At 39.9% G+C, this 24596-nt stretch overlaps 1 protein-coding gene across 42 annotated transcripts in view; it reads left to right on the forward strand.

The window, feature by feature from the left end:
- The first annotated feature begins 22058 nt into the window (after positions 1–22058).
- The window catches only part of LCORL (ligand dependent nuclear receptor corepressor like), a 198332-nt gene continuing 195794 nt past the window's right edge, over positions 22059–24596 (forward strand). For 31 of the 42 annotated variants that reach the window (XR_013533171.1, XR_013533173.1, XR_013533175.1 and 28 more), the window contains exon 1: positions 22463–22617. Coding sequence is in view for 11 of the 42 variants with exons in the window: in XM_035293964.3 (XP_035149855.1) it covers positions 22467–22617 (151 nt within the window). In the remaining 31 variants the exon portion in view is untranslated. Of the gene's footprint in view, positions 22086–22462; positions 22618–23369; positions 23702–24596 lie in introns of those variants that run through there. The other 11 variants (XM_078367441.1, XM_035293976.3, XM_078367445.1 and 8 more) reach the window with 3 other exon arrangements.

Here is a 24596-nt window from a genome sequence, read left to right on the forward strand (position 1 = left end):
GAGGCATGCGCCACTGTGCCCAGCTAATTTTTTGTACTTTTAGTAGAGACGGGGTTTCACCATGTTGACCAGGATGGTCTTGATCTCTTGACCTCGTGATCCATCCGCCTCGGCCTCCCAAAGGAAAGTGACTTTTTAAAAAACATTCAAAAACTGGTATTTTAAATAAGTGACCATCTCCCCCAAAATCGTCAACTTGCAAGTCATAGTAAACACTTAGGGAATATATGTCCAGTTCCTGCTCCCTTTACTAAAGACTTCTCCCAAACCCCTAACACTTCACCCAAAGCACTGACCTTTGTATTAGGTCAATTCTGTTGCCCAACCACAGTCAATTAGACCAGAATTGGCACTGAGGCAAAGTATACTACTGAAGTCTCTCTACTTGGAATTTGTCATTGACAACCTGAGATAACTAACACACATCAGTTATTGGTAGGTGCTAAGTTTCTGTACTGAGGTCTGGGACTCCATTTTTTAGTCACCTGTCTCCTCCCCATCCCGCCCCCATGCCACATGCATCAAAAAATAGAAAAATTAAATAGGGAGAGGAAACATGCCTGTACTAATCCATTCTGGGCTGTATATCAAGTTCCTTGAGATACATTAGAGCACCTATTATAAACAGATACTCAATAAATACTGGTTGAATGAGTGAAAAAAGGGTGAATAAATGTCATCTTTTCTTCCTACTCTGCTCCATCCCCACCAAAAAAATTCCATTTTCATGAACTTGACCTTGCTAACACTCTTACCACCCACACCTTGCTATCGTCGTCTATTTCCAGTCTCTGGGCCACGGTTAGTTTGGGCTACTTGTGCACTACATAAAGACACTATGCCCAGGGAATGTGGAGAATGGAAATCCAGCATGTTTTCTACTCTCTTGCTGTGAGCCCTGGCATGCATCCACCCAAAGGGAGCATCTTTCCTCATTTACACAGACTCCATCAGGTTAACAGTGGTCCTTTCTGGACTGGACTTGTTTCTGTTCTTGAGTTTATCCCTTATACTCTGTTATGTGTTGAATTTTGTATGTTTCCCCCATACTGGAGTAGGGTGGGCCTCATACTGGAGTAGGACCCTACTGGTGTCTTTATAAGAAGAATACCATGTGAAGACAGAGACACAGAGGAGGAATGTCTTCTGATGAGCAAAGCAGTTACTGGAGTTACACAACTGCAAGCCAAGGATCTGCAGAGATTCTCGGCAAACCACCAGAAGCTAAGAAGAGGAAAGGTACAGGTTTCAGAGGGAGAATGGCCTTATCAATGCCTTGATTTCTGACTGCTAGTCTTTAGAACCATAGAATAATATGTTATTTGAAACTACCCAGTTTGTGGTTCTTTGTTATGGCAGCCCTAGAAACTAATATACATGCCTAATACTGTCCTACTTTGTCAGGTGAGACAGAAAAAACAGACAGAAAAAAAAACAAATACCCTGCCCACCACCGACGTAGCAATTACCTTTTCCCCTGCTTCATCCTTTTTTCTCCTCTAGTTGAATAAAAGACGGCTACTCCAAGGAAGAAACGACAGTGAATTTAAGGTGGTTCTCTGTATACAGAGTTGATTGGCACCTGAGCTTGCACAAAAAGCATATTGTGGAATTATTTTTAAGCTGAAAAATTTGACTACACAAGTTCTGTTGCTGCCTACTACATAGAACTATTCTTTCAAAATAAATTCAGAGATTAGCTACTAATGGCTATAACAAATACACTTTGGCAAGCTTATGTCTGGGTTCTAAACTCTCAAAAATAGAATCTTCCTGATACAGGAATAAACCTGAAACATTCCATGACAACAAAAACTTTCTTCACCTGTCTGTAAAAGATTTCCATGTCTGTATCATAAACATTCAGGGAGAAAAAATGACTGGTTAAAACACAATTTTTTTTTTGAGGCAATGTCTCACTCTGTCACTGCAACTGGAATGCAGTAGTGCAATCATGGCTTACTACAGCCTCATCCTCCCAGGCCCAGAAGATCCTCCAACCTCAGCTTCCCAAGAAGCTATGACCACAGATATGTGCTACCACACCTGGCTAATTTTCTAAATAAAATACAGAAATATTAATGGCCAAAGAAACAATGAGATATATTTAGGCCAAGATGTGAATATAGACATCTTTGGTCCTCCAACAATAGTCTCATACTGACAGAGGAAGGTAGTTCTACAAAGTAAACACAATGGTACAACCAAACCATGCCCTTTAGAATGGACATGCCATCACTACAGTTTAAACTTGCACCCATTCACATCACTGGGATTGCAGAATGACAAAATTCATCACTTAAGAAAGCTATCAGAAAGAACATAAATCAAGGTTGTTGCAGCCGTTACTCAGATAGCCTCATTTCATGAATAGAATTCATAGTGCTCACCCAAATTGTTTTTTATTTTTTCTCTTTGCCACGGAGCTTAATCAAAGAAGGAAGTTATTTATTTATTTATTTCAGAGACAGGGTCTCACTCTGTTGCCCAGGCTGCAGTACAGTGGCACAATCACAGATCACTGTAGCCTTAAACAGTGATCTCTTGAGCCTTAAAGTTTAAGTGGGGCTTGAGTGTTCCTCCCCCCTTAAACTCCTGGGCTCAAGAGATGCTTCCCAGCAGCTGGGTGGCATGAGCCACTGTGCCTGACCCTTGCTAACACTTACCACTCACAATAAGTTATTTTTAATAGAATTTGCTATCGAATAATAATTGTTTTTAAATGTTTTAGACAATTGTGGTACAAATACTTTCTAATTCTAGAATGTTTGCAAATCCAAGCTTAAATCAAAGCCAGAAGATGTAATAAAACAAGCATTTAAAAAAATCACCTTTGTGGATGAATGTTTCTGTGTATTTTAAGCCAGACTTTTTTTAAGTGAGATGGTTGATAAAAAATGCATTTTTTACAGCCTTGACAATGTGAAATAGTTTCCATTTAAGTTTGAAAGCAATTGTACTATGAAATCCTAAATTTTTAAGCAAATTATCCTGGTAATATTGAATGGTAATATTTCTTACTAAAACAATTTTAATTTTCTATGTATTACAAATATAAAAATTGAATATAGTCACTGAACAACTTCATAAGAGAATGAATACAGAGCAGATAAGGTATACCTACATATATGACTCTGAAACTGTTTGAAACTGTCTCAACTATTTTGGATTTAAAAAAAAAGAGGATGCACATTTTGAAAATTTCCAGACCCCTCTGAGTGCTCCTTTAAAACAAACAAACAAACAAAAAAAGTTATTTCTTTTTATTCACTGTTTTGTTCATTTACTCATTTATTTGAACATTTATTCAATGTTTGCTTTCTTTGAGGCACTTTTAGGTGCTATTGCTTTATTATTCTACCTACATGGACTTTTGTCTTAAACTTATATGATCTTTAACAAAAGCCTGTATTTCCCTGGAAAAATGAAAAAGTAGTATTCCTCTCTGCATTAGTCCATTCTCAAGCTGCTAATAAGGACACACCTGAGACTGAGTAATTTATAGGGGAAAGAGGTTTAACGGACGCACAGTTCCACATGGCTTGGGGGCCTCACAATCATGGCAGAAGGTAAAGGAGAAGCAAAGGCACATCTTACATGGTAGCAGGCAAAAGAGTTTGTACAGGGGAACTCCCATTTATAAAACCAACATATCTCATAAAACTTATTCACTACCACAGGAATAGTATGGGGGAAGCTGCCCCCCATGATTCAATTACCTCCACCTGGCCCTGTCCTTGACACAGGGGAATGATTATAATTCAAGGTGAGATTTGGGTAGGAACACAGCCAAACCATATCACTCTCCAAAGGAATCAAGCAAATAATTTAGAGAAAACTATGGTAGTTCACCACAGCCATTGATAACTGTGTGAGATTATATGATTGGCTCACATTTCTTCCTTCCCTCCCCACAATCCTTGCTAAGGTTCATCAAGGGCAGAATAAAAATCCTACTTCATGGACTTTGGCCTCAGCTGTGTGACTTGATTTGACCAACGGAATGTTAGCCAATGTGATATAAGGAGAGGCTTTAATGTTTCATGTTGTCTTACTTGCCATTATACAATTCTGACATCTTTCTGATGAGAGTATGCCCTAAGTAGCCATGCAGTAAACCTGACCTGCAACTTGTAGACACATCCACCTGAATCTAGAAAACCTTCACAGGTCCATCAAGTTGAGAGAGACTGAGTGGGGACAGAGACAGCAGAGAGACAGGAGAGAGAGAGAGAGAGAAAAGAAAGAAAGAAAAGAAAGAGAGAGGAGAAAGAGAGAGATGGGGGAGAGAGACAGAGAGAATTAGTTTTGCTGTTATTGTAAGCCATAGAGTTTTGAGAGTTAAGTATTCTACAGCAGAATTGCAGCAATAGCTGACTAATAGTGCCTGAGAGCAAAGCCCTCCACATTCTGGCCCACCAGCTCACCTTAAAGTGTGGATTGCTAGTTTAGCAGCTCAGTCTGTGAATACAGTGTTTCTAACAGGTTTCTGTATCACCTAATTGTTAAATAGGAAAGAATAACTAAGGGTCATCAATCATTTAATGAAACTGTAAACATGAACATAGAGGATAAGGTAAACAAAGGGAAGCAGATTGGGATACCAGAAGAAACAATTCAGGAAGGAGAAATCAACTTAAAATGAATTTGAAGTGCTATCCTGAGATATGCTTTAAAAGAAAATGTAACAGAAATCAAGAATAAGATGCTAGGAAAAATGACAGTCTTTGTATTACAACATATATACGAATTCAAAATATTTGTTTAAGTAAAAAAAAATACAGTAGAATAGTTTAGAACATAAACAAATCTTCCACAATGTAGAGAAAAGAACAGAAATGAGAAATATGAGAGAAAAGTAAGAAACAGGGAGTGAATCCTGGTGACAGGAGTACAAGAAAGGGAGAAATGGAAAATAGAAGGGAAGAAATTTTGAAAAAAATAATGAAGATAATTTCCCAGAGCAGAAATACTGAGTTGTCAAAATGAAAGATCCTTTTAAATACTACACATAATGAATGAAGAATGACTTTGCTTGCTACATATCATTAAAAATTTCAGCACATCAAGGATAAAGAAACATTAAGGACTTCCAGATTTTTTTTTAAATGGTTCTTGCTATGGTTCGAATGTGTCTTCCAAAGATCATGTGTTGGAAACTTAATTTTCCATGCAACAATATTGAGGGGTGGAGCCTTTAAAAGGTGATTAGAGGGTCTGCTTTCCCAAATGGTTCAGTGTGCTTATCTCAGAGTGGGTTTGTTATAAAAGCCAGTTTGTGCCGCCACCCACCCCTCACTCACCACACACATTCTCTTTCCCACATGATGTCTTTCATTATGGGATGATGCAGCAAGAAGTCCCTGGCAAGACACAAGCTGCTTGACCTTGGACTTCTCAGCCTCCAGAACTGTGAGAAATAAATCTCTGAATTTATTCCAGATACAAAAAGATTAATCAGGCATGAAGGCAGAATTTCAAAATTTTAAATATGAAACCTAAAAAAATTTACTTCTTAGACACCATTTTCCTGGAAATTTCTGGAGGATATAACCCCACTACATGAAGGAGTAAACCAAGAAAGAGAAGGCATTCACCTGTGGCTCGTACCAGGCACAGCAAGGACAGAAAGTGCTTGTGCCTACCTGCCTAAAAAGCAGCCAGTCCATGTTGGAATGGGGGAAAAGAGGAGAGCCAGAGGAAGTATCTGGGGAAAGGAGAAATCAGGAGGTTTGGAAGTATCCTTGAAAATGACCTCCAGATTCTGTTAGGATTCATAGTGCAAGAGGACAACAAGGCTATTGGAAACCTAAAGAAAACGGAAAACAAACTACTTGGCTATTCAGTGAACATAGACATTACACATAGATGACTTTTATTGATTGTTGATTTTCAGACCAACCTATAAATAAAGCATAGAAGATTTAAATATGGTTAGAGAATAGATCGTAAATGTTATCAAACTTGATGTGAAAGTACAGAAAATGAAAAGTAGAAACTGAGAGGGTAAAAAAGAGCAAACGGAAATGAGTGCTAAAAACCCTCATCTTGAGAAACCAGAATTAAATATATTGTCTGTGGTTGATGAAAACAGGCAATAAAAGTATATTACATACTTCTAAAATTTTAATCACGGTATGGGTTGACAAAGGCTGCCATAACAAAGAACTACAAACTGGGTGCCTAAACAACAGGAATTTATTTTCTCACAGTCCTGGAGGCTAGAAGTCCAAGACTGGCAGAGTTGATTTTATTCTGAGGCCTCTCTTTTTTGGCTTTCAGATGTCCCTTCTCTCTATGTGTCTTCATATGTTCTTCCCCCTGTGTGTGTCTGTGTCCTAATCTCCTCTTCTTGTAATGACACCAGGCATACTGGATTACAGCCAATCCTAATGGCCTCATTTTAACTTAAGCACCTCTTGAAAAGGCCTATCTCCGAATACAGTGACAATCTGAGGTACTAGGGGTTAGAGCTTCAACATGAATTTTGGGGATGATGCATTTCAGCCTGTAGCAATCACAAATGTATTTTTTAAATGTATTAAGATATGCATATATTAAAAGAGAGGAGGAGGGGAAAATGATAATGTCTAAAATTGATAATGTCTAAAATTGAAGTGAAGAAACAGTGGTAATCACATATAGTTTAGAGATATGACACTAATTGAGGGATGCTACACAGAATTGTACAGGTTTTTAAGGGTAAAACTGAATATGGCAGTCCAGACTGACCACAAGGATCGCTTTTTTTTTTTTTCGAGATGGAGTTTAACTCCTGTCGCCCAAGCTGGAGTGCAATGGTGCAATCTAGGCTCACTGCAGCCTCCACCTCCCGGATTCCAGTGATTCTTTTGCCTCAGCCTTCCCAAGTAGCTGGAATTACAGGCACACACCACCACATGTGGCTAATTTTTATAGTTTTAGAAGAGATGGGATTTCACCATGTTGGTAAGGCTAGTCTGAATTCCTGACCTCAGGTGATCCACCCACCTCTGCCTCCCAAAGTGTTAGGATTACAGGCGTGAGCCACCACACCCAGCCAAGAAGAGCCATAGACTTGAACAGTTTAAAAAGTTAAAAGTTGTTTGTTGTGGGAGATGGCAGCTTGAGAAAAGCAAAAACAGACTATTGTTTTTTCATTGTAAATCACTCTGTATGAGTTTACTTTAAAATCATGTGCATATATTACTTTGATTAAAAATATTTTAGACTTCAATTTAGTAAAATAAAGAAATAAATGTTGCATTTCTCCTTTGCCTTCCCTTCACCCTGCCCCATTATAGTCATTAGAATAGAGAGTAGTAAAGATTTCTAAGTGTTTTCTTGTCTCTAGACTCCTCCAACCCATTCTACAACACCCCTAGAGTATTCCGTCTCAAACAAAAATATGGCATGCTTAAAATATATCAATGAACCTGCCATCCCCTGTGTGATGCTCTTTACCCTGGGGGATGAGATTTTCCAAGACCTGTCCTTTGCCTACCTCTCCATTCTCTTCATTGATCATTCCATTATTACTACTTTACGTCTTCCAAAATGAACTGTTTGAGGTTTTCTCAACTCGTCATGCTGTATCTGCCTTTAGTCTTACATTTACCTGGCTGAAATTCTGTTTCTCCTTCTAAATTCCAACATCCCTTCTCCTCAACCTAATTGCCTTCATTCAGCTTACTTCCTTCTTCTCCTCCTTTATTCCAAGTTTAATTGGCTTTAGACAAGCTTATTACAAGACCTGGTTTTCCTCTCTCTTTTGGTGAACTCTTTTTCTTAGTGTTGGTTTTTGTTCTCAGACTACATGTAGTGGCAAAATTGTTGTTGATATGGTTTGGCTGTGTCCCCACCCAAATCTCATCTTGAACTGTAAGCTCCCATAATTCCCACATGTTGTTGGAGAGACCTGGTGAAAGATATTGTATCATGAGGGCAATTTCCCCCATACTGTTCTCCTGGTAGTGAATAAGTCTCACAAGAGCTGATGGTTGTATAAGGGGAAATGCCTTTTGCTGGGTTCTCATTCTCTCTTGTCTGCTGCCATGTAAGATGTGCCTGCTGCCTTCCACCATGATGGTTAGGCCTCCCCAACCATGTGGAACTGTGAGTCCATTAAACCTCTTTTTTCTTCACAAATTACACAGTCTCAGATATATCTTTATCAACAGCATGAAAATGGACTAATACACTTGTAGCACAGTTAAAAGAAAAGGGGAAGGATCTCTTTCCAAATCTCACTGTGTCTCATTGACCCTGACTAGGTAGTATACCTGTGCTTGAGCCAATCTCTATGACCAGGGTGATTCGATGTTCTGATTGGCCAGTCCTGAGCCATCTACTCTAGTTTGCAATCAGGGGTGGAGTCAATTCCATAGGAAGCAGATAAATTAAGAACAGGAAAGAGGATAGTCTTAAGGAAAAAATAAAACTATTGTTTCGAAAAAGAAGGTCTACAAATGCTCTGCAACAAATACCACAGACAAACACCATAAACACGAGAGCAGATTCTGTTTATCTCCAAAGACCCAGCATTTGTTATAGTACTTGACCAGCATTTGGTGTGAAAATGTTTGTTGAATTTTTATATGTAAAGTGTTGCTTTCTGACAAAAAGATACACTTTATGATAAAGTATATATCTTAAATATTGACATTGTAAAATTAAATCACCCAGGTTAAATGAGTGAAATTGTTTAAGAGACATCTGAAAATGAACTGAATTTTTAGAGTTGGATATAAACTCTAATCATACTAAATTTGCAAAGTAAAATTCTGTCACATTTTTATATATACTGTAGTTTCCTTTGAACTGAGAAAGTCATGAAAAATCCATACCAAAGTAGTTGAAATTTTGGAGAGCTTTTTATTTTATTTTTTTATCTTTCTTAACCTAAGGAATACTTGGAACCCTATGCTTTAATTGAAAATGCTGCTTTGACAATAAGTTTTACATAATTTTCAAAGTGCCAAAATAAACTCTTGGATCAAGGGGTTTATAAGAGAAAAAAAAATCTTTCTTTTTAAATGTAAGTAAAAGTATATCTGAAGATTTATTCTCAAAAGTGAGTGTGTGCAAACCAGACTTCTTTGAGGAATAAAGGTGTGCTAACAAGTATTCTATTGTAGCGTTTGAGAGTCCCCGAGCAGCGTGACACAACTATTTCATTAGCTGCATTGGGTAACTTGATTCTTCTCACTCCCTCTTTTCTTTGTAGGACCTATTTGGGCAGCCATTTAATGCTAACAAGCCAAATTCTTTCTTCACTTCATCCTGCCAAGTAGTACCATAACTGTCATCAAGACATGATCATCTGTTTCATATTGCTTTTACTCATGCTGAATGAAAGCACTAGTGTGATTTGCCATTTTATTTCAGCTCTTATTCTTGAAAAGTAGAAAATTGAAAAGTAGAAAAGTGGTAAAAGAACACTTCTTTTTGTTCCATTTTCCAAATTATGAGACTGTGAATAACATTGTCCTATGTGGTGAATTGTACCATTTTATTGGAAGAATAAAGATTACTAGTATGAAAAGGGAAGGTTTTTAAGAGGAGAAATTGGTTTAAGGAGGGAGAAAATGAAAACTCTACTTAGTAGTATATAAGATCTTTCACAGTCCAAAACTGCTCTGCCAAATATAGCCTCTATCCACTGAGATTATGAAATATGGTTAATCTGAGTTGAAACGTACTGTTTTGTGCAATGTGTATAAAATTTCAGACAATACAGAAAAAAATTGTAAAATATCTCACTTTTAACTTTCATATTGCTTGTTTTTAAATGTTTTAGATATAATGTATTAAATAAAATATATTCTTAAAATTAATTTCTCTTTTACTTTTTAAAGGCAGTTACTAGAAAACTTTAAAATCCACATGTGGGTTGCATTTGTGTCTTACATTACGTTTCTGTTGAACAGTGCTAGTACACAATTTATATGCCAAGAAGCTAGAATGTTCAGTCAGAGATGAAATATAAAGAGGTTGAAATCATATTTAACAAGTATGCTCCATGTGATTTTCTGTTTTGAAAGGCTTCTTTGGAGTAATATTTGTCTTTCTGGTAGAAGTCAGGATAAAGTAAGTACATTTTTTTCAATAAAGTTACCAATTGTTTTTGCCTGCTAGATAGATATATTTCCTTTTTCTGGTAATAGTGCACTGGTATTCTCTGAGGAACTCTCTCCCTCCTTGATTTTGAGACCCTGTGGTTTGGCTGAGGCTGACCCGTGATTCTAGAGTTAAATGTGTGACTCAGGCATAACCAATCAGAACATTCCACTCCCATGGCCACAATAATTGACTCAAGAAATTGATAGTTTGTCAATCGAATCCGTTCTGTGGTTTTGAGTAACTACAGAAAAAGAGGGTCTGCTAATCTGGGGGATTAAGTCTACAACTGCTCACATACACCATTTCTAGCACCTGACCTGAAAATGGAATCAACCAAGAGGAGACAAGAAGAAATAGGTTCTGTTTGAATGCCTAGATCCATTCTTTGACTAAAGCTGCCCCTGGGAAATGTTCAATTTGTTTGTTTGTTTGTTTGTTTGTTTTGGGGGTGGGGACAGAGTCTTGCTCTATGGCCCAGGCTGGAGTGCAGTGGCACCATCTCGGCTCACTGTAACCTCCACATCCCTGGTTCAAGCTATTCTCATGCCTCAGCCTCCTGAGTATCTGGGATTACAGATGTGTGCCACCACACCCAACTTCTTTTTGTGTTTTTGGTAAAGACAAGGTTTCATCGTGTTGCCCAGGCTGGTCTCGAACTCCTGGGCTTATGCAATCCACCCACCTTGGCTTCCCAAAGTGCTGGGCTAGATTACAGATGTGAGCCATAGTGCCCAGCCAGAATTTTTCAGTTTAATGAGTGATCTTCTTTGATCAAACAAATTTAAATTAATTTCTCTTTCACTAAGACATCTAATTAATATATATATAAATTATCAAGCAACTGAGAAGCAATCACTTTTATACAAGTCAACAAACATTCTTAGTATTTGTATATGTTCAAGTAACCCCATTGGGTGCTGTTGGAGGAAGGCACAAGGTTTTTTATTATTCACTCATTCATTCATGCATCCATTCAGGAAACACTCACTGAGATTCTTTTATGCCAGGTACTATCTCAGGCACTGGAGAAGAAAAGACAAAAATTAAAGTCACAGATATTGACAATCTTTTATTTTTCTAAATTACATTAGCAATGTGCCTATTGCTTATTATTCTTGCTCTCCCCAATATACTTTCAATGTTCAATTTTCCACAAGTCAAACCTGTTATATAATCTCTGTTTCATTTTGTACCAGGAAATTCTGTTTGGAATCCTTCCATCACCTTACTGGTTTTGACTCATTAATTTCTGCATCTGTTTTCAGCTCTCATTGGTAACTGCCCTTCTTCCCCTTAGGAATTCCTTGACTTTTCTTGTGTTAGATTCCTGTTTCCTAGATCACTATTCCTCTTTGTTATAAGGAAGCATATCCTCTGGTAGTATCATGAAAAGGGATACAGTGTTTGTGAGGTCAATGTTTTGAGAACTTGCAAGCCTGAAAAATAATTTTGTTCCCACAATTGACTGATAGTTTGACAGGTTTTAGAATTCTAGGATGGATATCATTTTCAGTTATAATTTTGAAGACATTGCTCCATTGTTTTCTGTTGAGAAGCCCAATACTATTCTGATTTTTAATACATTGCACATGATCTATATTTTCCTCTCTGGAAGTTTTTAGAATCTTCTCATAATTTCTAGAGTCCTGAACTTCCATGATTATATGTCTTGAAGTGAAACTACTTAATCTTGAGGCTCATTCCCCTCAGTTCTGGGAACTTTTCTTTATTATTTCTTTGATAATACTCTTTCCTCAGTTTGCTTTAGTCTCTCTTTCTGAAACCCATGTCAGTCAAACAGTGGGCTTCCTAGGTTGATTGCAAAATTTTCTTATCTCCTATTTTCTGTCTTCATATTTCTTTAAATACTACTTCAAAGAAATGTTCTCATCTTTATCTCTCAGCACTTTTTGAAAATTTTGTTTTAATTTCACCTGACATATTTTTAATTTCCAAGAGCTCTTTCTTGTTTTCTCCTTGTTCTCTCTTTCTATAGCATCTTGTTTCAAAGTAACTCTTTATTTAACGATGCAGTATCTTTTCTAATCTTTTTGAAGATGTCAATTATAATTAATTGGAAGTTTTGTTCTATATCTTGAAATGTTTCTGCTTTTCTCTGAGTTTCTTTTATCTGTTTGTTTTGGTCTCTGTCTGTCTTGCAAGTTGGATATTTTCCTCAAATGTCAATACATATTTACGAGAAAGGTCCTTAAATGTTTATCGAAAGGTCTGTGGAATGGGTGAGTTTTCTAAGACTTCGAGTTTCTCTTGAGAAGGATCCCCAATTTTTTGCTTAAAGGAATAAATCTGATTATAGGTGTCCCAAGAACAAGGTGGAGTAATTCAGCAAACTTTGACTTAATAATCTGTGTTCACTCTATAATGTTTGCCCTACCCTTATACTATGCTTGGTGTACTCGAATCCATAATCTTTTGGGTCCAATTTTTCCACAGAGTAAATTTCTTGCAGGGGTTACGATAAAAAATGCCTGGCTACATTACGGTGGAGACAAAGTCTGGAGGAGCAGGTGGTTCTCACAGCTCCTTATATAACATTTAAACTAATCCCTAGGCTTTTAGCTCTGACTCTTACCCTTATTTTCTGCTTTACAATTGTTCTATTTACTGAGAACAATGAAAAAACAGAGATCGGAGGAGACCACTGATATTCAAATAGTTATAGAGTTTTGATGTGGTTTGGCTCTGTGTCCCTCACCACCCAAATTTCATCTTGAGTTGTAATCCCCATATGTTGAGGGAGGGACTTGTAATCCTCATGTGTCAAGAGAGGTAGGTGATTGGATTATAAGGGTGATTTTTGGTTGGTTTGTTTGTTCTGTTTAGATAAAGGAAAGAGGTTCAGTTGACTCACAGTTCTGCATGGCTATGAAGGCCTTAGGAAACTTATAATCATGGCAGAAGGTGAATGGGAAGCAAGAACCTTCTTCACATGGGAGCAGGAGAGAGGAGAGCTTCTCCTCCTGCTCTTCTTCCTCCTTTGGAAGGAGGAACTTCCAAACACTTATAAAACCATGAGATATCATGAGAACTCACTCATTATCAGGAGACCAGCATGGGGGAAACAGCCCCCATGATCCAATCACCTCCCTCCCTAGACACGTGGGGATTATAGGTCCCTTCCTCGACACATGGGGATTACAATTTGAGCTGAAATTTGGGTCGGGACACAGAGCTAAACCATACTGTTTTATAGTTAGACTTATTTTTCTTTCAAGTTTCAGATTTAGAGCTTAATGACTTTAGTATATAAAATCAAGTGGTTTTGCCTATTGAATTTGAAAGCCTATAGTAGGATAATTCTGAGTTGTTCTTTACTTTCCATTGTTACATAAGGTGATTATTAATTGTAGTTTAATCTTATTATAACTCAAATCTTCAAACATTATATAATTTTGGCTAAGTTAAAAGGTATTAAAGTTTTACCAACTCCACATTTTCATTCACATCTCTTTTTGTAAGGGAAAACTATGACATAATTTAACTGCCTTATTCTTTTCTCTTTATTCACATCCATTCTTCAGGTAGATAAAAATATGGGCCACTATCAGATTTCACAGTCTAAACAAGCCTTCCTTATGGTAATATGTTAAAATAAACTTCTTTAACCCAATGGACTTTACTTCAGAGGTTTATTGTTTGACCTCTTTACCATGAAACATTGGTATTTTGTACTATTTTCATACAAATTTTTTTTTAGATATTTTGAAACTTAGAGCCAAATCCTATTGTCAGCCTGAAAAACAGTTGTCAGGTTCATAAATTGTTCGTATTTCTGTTTCCCTAAGGCATGTTAGTAAGTAAAATGATATAGTTTGTTCATATAAATGTTGTGACTTAGTTTTTATCAGGAATTTCAACATGCAGAAAGGCCAAATGGTTAATTTCTTGGTTTAAAATATAACCTTTGTAAAACACAATTTTGTGACCACCTTTTGTCACTGTCTTGACATCAGGTGAAAAATAAGTTTGGGTTCACAAGTAGAACTTGAGAATAAAGGTAGGGCATGGGTGAAGGAAGTCCTATATCTTACATGTTTCCTTTCTTAAAAAAATCTCAAGCTGGGCACAGTGGCTCATGCCTGTAATCTAGCACTTTGGGAGGCTGAGGCGGCAGATCACCTGAGGTCAGGAGTTCAAGACCAGCCTAACCAACATGGAGAAACCCCATTTCTACTAAAAATACAAAAATTAGCTGGGCATGGTGGCTCATGCCTGTTATCCCAGCTACCTAGGATGCTGAGACAAGAGAATCACTTGAACCCAGGAGATGGAGGTTGTGGTGAGCCGAGATCGCGCCATTGCACTCCAGCCTGTGTAACAAGAGCAAAACTTTGTCTCAAAAAAAAAATCTCAATTAATTACTCTTCCATTTCAATTCAAAAAAAGTCTTTTTGATACCAACTAGGTGTGGAATGCAAGTATATAGAGGTGGTGAATATCAGTCTCTGACTTCACAGTCTACAAGGTTATAGAGAGAAACAATAAGATATAGTCACAAATAATTCTAATACATGGAAAAATACAGTAAGACTTGTGAGAAAAATAAAGTGTTCTAAGAGCACAGAAAGTAGTAATAACCACCACTCAGTTGCGAAGTGTCCTTCATGGGAGTAGGATAGCGTGGAATGTCAGATGGGGACAGCAACAACCCCGGTTTGGCTGAATGATAGGTTAACATTGAGAGACTGTAATTTTTTGTGCTACTGAAAATGAGAAAAAAATCCAGCTTCCTCAATTTCTGATTGCTTAATAGGCAGCTTTTCACCTTCTTTCTTGTTCTCCAGTGAAAAGCAGTAGTTAAATTTGGAAAGACAAAGATTCAAATTCTAGTCCCATCAGTAACTAGCTAGATGATGCTAACTTATTTAAGTTATTTAACATCTCTAAGTCAATTTATATTTCTTTCTCTCTGGTATGGGGATGATAATAATAGTAAAAGTACTTACTGCATAAGAAGTACTAAAAGGCTAAATGAATTAGCAATGTGTATAAATGCCATGATAGCTCTTATTATAGCAAAAAGAGTCAAGATTAGGAATCAGGAAATTGATCTTTAGTTTGGGTGTGCTACTAATAAGCCGTGTGACCTACATAAATTGCTTATCCTCTCTGGGCCCAATTTCCCTATCTGCAAAATTAGGGGATTGACCTAGATGATCTGTATGCCTTCTAAACTGTGATAGTCTAGGTACTATAGATGGCATTTTTGTTTTACTTTGATACTGAACTGTGCAATTGGATTAAATTGAATAAAATTGCCATCATTGAGCCTTTAATACATTGAAATTTTATTAAAAGGCTGAAAATGAAAGTGACAATAATATATGAGGCCAGGGAAGTGATTTCAAATGGACACGAAAAGAGTAGTGATAGGTCAGGTCCTATTATCATGCCTGGATGCAAGAGAAAGTAGATGGTAAATGGTATTAAAATCATGTGCCAAGCTCAAAGGTGTATGATTTTATGTAAAAAAAAAAAGTTAGAAAACATACTCACCCTAATTTTAGTGTTAATTATTTTCACAGTTCAGGGCCTGAGTTGTCCTAATATAGTAAAACTCAGGTCTAACTATATGATATTTACTATATAGACAGTAACAGGATATAACAGTAATATTTTAAAGTATCCAATGATTGAACTCAACAAAAAACATAAAGAATAAAAATCTGAGATGCCACCCTGAGATAAGTGACAGAATTGGACCAGCTATCATGCCCATTATGTATACTAAGGATAGTGTTAGAATAGGAAAAAGGGAGACATTGTAATCTAAGAAATGAAGTACATGACCACTGTATTTCTGTTTCTTCAATCATTATTCCTGTTGTAAAATTTTATCTTTGTTCCTACAAAATGTACAAAAAGGTGTTGATAGTATTTGGAAATGCATCAAGAAGACAAAATCATCATATATTTTAAATATTTTTAACTATTTAACTAAAGTCTTGGTAATGAATACATTAACATGTATATATTTCAGGTAATGATGTCTTTAGAGTCTGTACTTCCATAAGGAAGAAAACTATCGAGAAACCTTTGACTCATGAGCCTGGATGAATCTAAGATGTTTGCATAAAGTTTAGTATAATATGATTATGTAGCTGATTAGAAATTTTCTGAAGGGGAATTTGTTCTATGTCCTAACTAATTGGTTAATCAAATTTTTCTCTGATGTTTTAATCTTTGATCAGTGAACTGCATTACAGGTCAGAACCAAAGGAAATATAGTAAGATGTGATTCTTTCTTTCTTTCTTTCTTTCTTTCTTTCTTTCTTTCTTTCTTTCTTTCTTTCTTTTTTCTTTCTTTCTCTTTCTTTCTCTCTCTCTTTCTTTCTTTCTTTCTTTCTTTCTTTCTTTTTTTTCTTTCTCTCTCTCTCTTTCTTTCTTTTCTTGTCTTTTCTTTTTTGAGACACAGTTTTGCACCTGTTGCCCAGGCTGGAGTGCAATGCTGTGATTTTGGCTCACCACAACATCCACCTCCTGGGTTCAAGCAATTCTCCTGCCTCAGCCTCCTGAGTAGCTGGGATTATATGCCTGTGTTACCAAGCTTGGCTAATTTTGTATTTTTAGTAGAGATGGGGTTCCTACATGTTGGTCAGGCTGGTCTTGAACTCCCAACCTCAGGTGATCCGCCTGCCTTGGCCTCCCAAAGTATGGGGGTTACAGGCGTGAGCCACTGCATCTGGCCTAAGATGTGACTCTTTATAAAACAGATATAATTTACTCAAAAGACAATTCCTCAGCATTACAAAGCATTGTACAGTTGAGGTATCTAATAGTTATGCTTTATAACTGTAAATATCTAATGCATATAAAATTGTTTAGATTATATTAAATTATAAAATACATAGTTTTTGTAGTACATGTTGATAATACAAAATTGAGTAGGTATTTTACAATCCTACTGGTATATTGGATTGTTTATATTTGTTATAAAATATAAGAATAGCTGTCATTTTGGGTATCTCAAAAAATATTACTCCAGTCATACCCTTATAATTTTGTATTTCTCTATTGTGGAAATGTATTTCAAACTACTCCAATTTATTTGTATTTGTCATATCATGTTCTCCTAAAATGCACCCTCACTTGAAAATTGACTAAGTGGTAAATAAATTAATAAGCTATTACTTGGCCCTGCAAGTTACATGTCTTGGTACTGTCTAAGAACTCTGTAGATGTGGTTATCAGTTTTAGGGGGATAATAGTGAACTTGGGTAGTTATTTACAGTAGTTCAATGAAAGTGATAACTCCACCGTTCTAAATCCATGCCATTTGTTAATGTTCTTACATTCAGACTTTGGGCTTAACCATGAGATTTGCTTTGGCCACTAGGATAGTAGCAAGCAGAACATGATGTAAGCTGACTTGACAAGAACTTTTTTTTTTTGAGACCCAGCCTTGCTCTGTCACCTAGGCTGGAGTGCAATGGCACGATCTCGGCTCACTATAACCTCTGCCTCCCAGGTTCAAGCGATTTGTCTGCCTCAGCCTCCCCAGTAGCTGGAATTACAGACACCCACCACCATGCCTGGCTAATTTTTGTACTTTGTTTTTTAGTAGAGATGGGGTTTCGCCATGTTTGCCAGGCTGGTTTTGAACTCCTGACCTCAGGTGATCCACCCACCTCAGCCTCCCAAAGGAAAAGCACTTCTACATGCTTCACATGTTGCCACTATGTAAATTATTGGCTCTAGCTAGCCTCTAGATGGTAAGAGACACATGACTTAGTCATTCTCATTACCCCAGCAAACTGGGAGACGAACTGCACACCAGAGTGAGGCCGTTCTAGATCATGCAGCTTCCAGCACTAGCAATTTCAGGTAAGACGTACAGAGCTTCACCAGATGAGCAGAAGAGCCCACCTGACTGCATACTTGAGAATAATATCTAGTGGTTGTTCTTTGTGCAACTACATTGTGGATTGGCTTGCTACATATCAATAAATAACTGATAAAATGTATACAGGAAGTAGATAGCGGAACAAAAACATTTTCCCAAAGAAGATTAACATTTCATATCATATATCTGTTGTTATGTGAAAAACCTTTGTGAGTAACTAAATTTTCAGTGTAGGTGGGCAATCTTTGATAAGACCTCCTTTTTTTTTTTTGAGATGGAGTTTTGCTCTTGCTGCCTAGGCTGAAGTGCAACGGCATGATCTCAACTCACTGCAACCTCAGTCTCTTGGGTTCAAGCGATTCTCTCGCCTCAGCCTCCTCAGTAGCTGGGATTACAGGCGTGTGCCACCCACCTGGATAATTTTTTATTTTTAGTAGAGACAAGGTTTCACCATGTTGGCCAGGCTGGTCTCGAACACCTGACCTCAGGTGATCCACCCAGCTCAGCCTCCCAGAGTGCTGGGATTACAGGTGTGAGCCACCACACCCGGCTGATATGACACTCTTTTTATGCTGGACCTTATAGATAACTCAAACATGCATCCAACCAATAAATAAATATTAGACACTACCTGAATGCCTGGCACAGCACTTGATGCTTGGAATGCAATGGTTAATCAGTTAGACTCCTACTTTTATGTTCATTTGGTAATCATAATATATTCTGTAGTACTTGCCATGGAAACTTCTTTGCTCTTCAAAGTGAAGCTAAATTCCAAAGCTAACTCCATTTGTGTATTTCAATATTTCTGGCCTTAATATTTCTCTTCTCCCAAAAATTCTAGATATGTGATATTCATTAGATCTGGTTATATCTCTAATTCTCCTTCTTTTGGAGAATATGGCAACCTTGCATTTAAAGTGGTAGACTACAAAAGTGGCCACAAATTATTTATTTCCCTTTGTCCAAATCCCTTTGCAATGTGACTTGCAGATCCAAAAGGTAGAATCTATATTGACCCTAGGCTTAGCCATGTGACTTGCTTTAGCCATTGAAACCAGAGTGAATGTGACTCAAACCAAGATTTGAAAAGTGCTTGTGTATCGGGCCTTGTTTTCTTGCAGCACTTTGGACCCCTGTGACTGCCACCAGGTGAACAAGCTAAGGCTAGGGCTGGCCTCTTGATACTTGGTCTCCTTGCTTTGTGTTCCCAGCTGGCAGTGAGTGAATCCTTAGAAACAGAGCTGCGTTGCTGACAGGCAGCTGACCACAAACACCTGAGTGAGTCCAGTCAAGGCCCACAGAAATGTCCAGCTAAATCTAGTACAAATTTTCATTCCACAGATTTATGAGCTAAATGAACAGTTGGTGTTTTAAGGTATTAAACTGTAGGGTCATTTGTCCTGCTTTCAAAGCTATCTAATATATAACTCCTTAGAAGTCAGTCATGGCCATAGAATTTGCTTCATCTACCAAAATGTGTCACTTCTGGCAGAAGCCTTTAAGAATTGGACTGTGATTTAGCATCATCTTTCTTGTCATGGTGACTAGGGACTTTCTGAATGGCATAGCCCCATAAGCCTCAGTCCCTGGATGGACATGAGGTTTATGGGGCTCATGTTCCTTCCACCCTTTTCCACACTGACCTTTGGAAGACAGATAGTATACTATGAAATAAACTTTTGTGTTAACCTTTGTATTGAGGTTTTGAGTTTACTGGATTTTAGGCTTGTTACTGGAGCAGAACATAGCACATTCTAACTAATGTATACATTGGCACCCAGAAGGAGGTACAGTTATAACAGAAAATCTAAAACATGTAGCTTTAACTTAGCTCGGTGGGTGGTCGCAAGGAGATTGTCAGACGCTGGAAAGTTAAAGATGCTAACTGCTGAAACAGTTCATGTGTGTCTCTTATTTTCCTTTCTATACAGGAATGTTTACCATATGCTGTGGTTTGAATTTGTCCACAAAAAAGCACATGTTGGAAACAAAACAGTGTTGGGAGATGTGGCCTAATGAGAAATGATAGGCAATGAGGGCATAGTCAATGGATTAATGTCGTTATCAAGGGAGTGGATTCTTTATAGCAGGAGTGGGTTCATTATAAAAGGATGAGTTTGGCCTCCTTTTACTCATTTGCTGTCTCTTTGCCTTTTCACTGTAGGGCTCTTGTTAGATGCCAGAACCTTGATCTTGGACTTTCCAGTCCCCAGAACTGTGAGCAATAAAGGTCTGTTCTTGATATAAATTACCCAGTCAGTGGTATTCCATTACAGCAGCACAAAGTAGACTAAGACATCATGTCTATTTAGTACCTGTTTCATCACTGTGTGTGTTTGTGTTTGTGTGTGTGTGTGTGTGTGTGTGTGTGTGAGAGAGAGAGAGAGAGAGAGAGAGACTAGAGATTGAGACTGGAAGAGGGGTCGGGGTTCACCACAGTGGCCAGGCTTGTTTCGAACTCCTGACCTCAGATGATCCACCCACCTCTGCCTCCCAAAGGAAAAGCACTTCTACATTAATACTTACCAGTACGTTGTGCTTCGCATGCTGCCGTTGTGTAAATTATTGGCTCTAGCTAGCCTCTAGATGGCAAGAGACACATGACTCCGTCATTCTCATTACCCCAGCAAACTGGGAGCCAAACTGCACACCAGAGTGAGGCCATTCTAGATTGTGCAGCTTCCAGCATTAGCAATCTCAGGTAAGATGTGCACTCCTGCCACCCAGAGATGAACATATAGATAAGCAGGAAACAGTTTTTTTGTTGTTGTTTTAAGCCACTAAGATTCTTGGATCCTTTACTACGGCACCATAATTTTTCCCATTGTTACTAAAGTAGATTACTATAAAAGTGATCAGGAAAACTACAAAGGCTGATCATCTTGGCAATTATGAGTGGAAGTGGTTAACTGAAACCATCCACTGACAATTCCAAAATCACCTTCGCTAGTGATTTCACCTGCACTCCAATTGTGACCGTTCTAGAAAAGATGATTATGAGTTCAAACTTTATCATTTTTAATTTAGGAAGATATAAAAATTACATCTTCGCTACTGAAGTCATAATGAGCAATGCAATAATTTCTCATGAAAAGAAAAATAAGGTGGATAAGGATAAGCCACAAAACAGGGAAGGTGGTACTGAACTCGGAATTTGTGAGTTTCCAAGAAGAATTAAACATATTTCCCACAGGCATGTAAATACATTTCCAGTAATACACAGTACTTCTTAGCAAACGTTGGGTGGCTTCGCTTTGGTTTCATAAACTTCAAGTATACGGAAACAAACGGACACTCTCTGGTGCAAAAAGTAAAAATTGTTTGGAGTCTCGTATTTAATCGTAAGATTCCTCTTTCTCTCTGGAGAAGTTATTTTCTCTAGCATGGCATAGAATTTATTCCATAATATTTGTAAAGTGCTTAATTCCGTGTCACGCACTGTACTAAGGTCTGATAAGTGACAGATATCACGGTACAGAGGTCTCAGTAGGTCACTGCCGTCCAGGAGCTTACATAGAAAATTTTCCTTCTGCAGTTTTCAGCCGGCTACACCCAGTCAGTCCCCTGCACGTAATTTTCCGTGAAAAAAAAAAAAAAAATCGCTTCTTTTTCCTTGTCCTTGAGAATATTCTCGCTTTCAGAGATCTCTTAGCCTTGGAAACCGAAGTCACTCCGGGATCTCTGTCTCTGGACGTTTGGCAGTTATTCCATATGTAGCCGAATGACCGGCTTGCCCTTTCCCTGCTGAGTGACAGGATGACAGCGACCCGGGAAAGTTTCCAGCACTTAAAACACAAAGCGCAGCCTCAACCCGCAAGGGGCCAACAACTTAGGTGGCTTTCACTATCCTTCCATCAAGGAGCCTAAGAAAGCTAAGAAAGGTGGCGCACAGTCTCGGGCGCAAGGAGAGACAGGCTCAGTCACAAAGTGGCGCGGCGCAGAGAAGTTCCAGGCCAGCTTGCAAACCTAAGTGTGCGGGGATGCCCTCCTTTCTTCTGGACTACAATAACCGGCAGGCACCGCGCCAAGGCCCCAAGCTCAGCTTCGGGATCCTAGCGCAATGGAGCCTGGGAAGTGAAGTCTCCGAACTGTCGGAGTCCCGTAGTGAAGGCAGAAGGTAGGCGTTGCTGGTCCGCTCCACTAGCACGCCGGTTCTTGGCGGGGCTCCGGGTCTCTCGCTCCCGCTCAGGGTTTACGCGGGTGGCGGGAGCGGTATGGCTCGCCTTAGTAAACTCCAGCGGGAGGGGGAGGAGGGTAGTGAGTGGGGAGGCGGGGTCAGCGGAAGCGGCAGGTTGCTTCCTTCTCCTCTGGCTCCCTCCCCGCCTCTCCCTGAGGGAGTGGTGGGAGGGGGAGGGAAGGGCAGAGGGAAGGTAGTGACACGTGTCAATCAACCCCCCTCCGGGGGGCGCGCGCTCCGGGGCTCGCGCCGAGGGCTCGCGCCCCTGCCTCGTGCCTGCGCTGCTCGTATGTAAATGAGGGCGCGTGACGCGGGACGCAGATGGACAAGGGAAGAGAGAGAATGGCCGCTGCTGCCGCCGCTGCCGCCGCTGCCGCCGCCGCTCAGTGCCGGAGCCCTCGGTGCGCGGCGGAGAGGAGAGGATTCCGGCGGGAACTCGACTCTTGGCGCCACCGCCTCATGCACTGTGTAGGTAAGAGAGACGCGGGCCGGGGCCCCGAGCTCCGCGCGGCGACAGCTGCGGCAGCCCGAGGAGTTTGTGGCTGAGGGGTTTAGTTGAATCTCCCGTTCGGGTTAGTTCGGTGTGGGAGCGAGATGGGAGCGGCGCGGCGCGGCGCGGCGGCCCCGGCGCTCGCCTTTTGTCTTGCGGGCTGTTGGCCCGGCGCAGTCCGCCTTCCTTCGCCTTCCCAGCTCTTGGGCTCCCCAGGAACTGTTAGTTCGGACCCGCTTGCTGAGCTCCGGAGAAAGCCGCCCGCTCGCGCTCTCCCCGAAACTCCTCGGCGCCCGTCGCTGCCCACCGTCTCCTGCTGTCTACCCTGACAGGAGAGAGGAAGCGGCCCGGTGGGTCGGCGCCCTGGCGTAGGGGAGCCGGCGGGCAGGGCGGCCGGAGGAAGGCGGGCTGGTCCGCGCCCCCGCCGAGTGCACACACACCCCCTTCTCGCCGCCGGGGGCCGGGTGAGCAGACGCGGCCAGTTCCCGGGGACCCGGACCTGGAGACCCTCGGGTGCTCGCAGGGCTGGGGCCGCAGATGGGCCGGCGGGGGGCGAGGGGCGGCGGGGGCGTCGCCCGAGCGGCGGGGGGCGCCCAACTCTGCCCTCTCGCGCTCGGCGGCGGCGCTGTGTGTACCCCTTTAAGAAGGAGCCGCTCGAGCGCTGACGGTTGGGATTTGAAGTTCTTCCTCTCTCTTTGGAAGTCTGGACGGATGGGGGGTGTTGCCACGGCGACGACACCCTCCCCCCCGTTCTGCTTGCGGACGCCCCGACGACTCTGGTCCTCTTTCACTGTCATGTGATGGACTCTTCCTTGCACACACACACGCACACACACACACACACGCCCTCGCATACGCATCGCCCTCCCCACCTCCCATCACCACTCAACTGCAATTCCCTCTTTTTGGTTGGGTCTCAATCGCTTTGCTTCAAACTTCTGGGCTTGGGGCTCTCACCCTGTGGATTGTTTAGGGTGACAGGAATAGTGGGACTCCCGACCTTGCTGCAGTCGCTTTTTTTTTCTTGCCTGAGTGAGACGAAAGCATGGAGCTGTTCATCCAGCAGGTTGGTTTAGTGGGCTTAGCGGGGCGAACACGGGTGGTGGAATGAGGAGCGTTGGAAGGAGGTTATGGGTGGGAGTGTAGGGGAAGAGGTTAGAAAGCAAGGTTGTATTGTGTAAGCAGTGGATAGTGGCAGCAGCTTGCTCTACTGAGGAGTGAATCTTGGCATTTGGAGTTGGGGAGTGACCCTAGTATCTTGAGAAAACAACTCTCTTACCTTGTTTCCATCTGCTCTGGCACCACCTTGCATCCCCGACCCCGCCTCCCAAGTGTTTGGTTAACGCCTTAAGATCTTTTTTTCACTAGTGGAAAGGAGATTGTATTAGGTTAAACTAACACAGTTTCAATTCAGAAATATGTACCGCAGAATGCGTTGAATATAGGAAAATGTACGAGAAAGGAAGGTTGCTTTGGAGGCATTTAAGTGATGTTTAAGTAATTTACTGCTTTTGTTTTGCCCTTATGAAAATTGTATTTTGGTCTTCTCTAAGGAAAGGTGATGAGGAATAGCTTTAGTCAAGTACTCATAAGTGATTTTAGTTCGTGAAGTGTAAAAAAAAAAAAACTAGGTACTTACATAAATTGTTTTAAAAAGTAAATGTTATTTGTGCTTCTTGAATACAGTGGACTGTTTTTGATAATTGCTTATGTAAAGATCTCTGGAAATCAATTAGAAATTACTGAGTTCATTTAGGTAGAATTAGGTGGGATGACAGCATTGCAACACTAGCTTATGATATTACTCTTAAGTTTTGCCAAGGCACAAAGTGATTTGAGGATGTCTTATGTTTTGGAATATTTTGGATTTTTTGTTCTGATCTTCTTGCTTATTTAGATACCTTAAGTATAGATTTGCATCATAAAATATATATATACTTTTGAAAAACAGTCAAACTTTA

The sequence above is a fragment of the Callithrix jacchus genome, chromosome 3, assembly GCF_049354715.1.
Source record: "Callithrix jacchus isolate 240 chromosome 3, calJac240_pri, whole genome shotgun sequence".
NCBI lineage: Eukaryota > Metazoa > Chordata > Mammalia > Primates > Cebidae > Callithrix > Callithrix jacchus.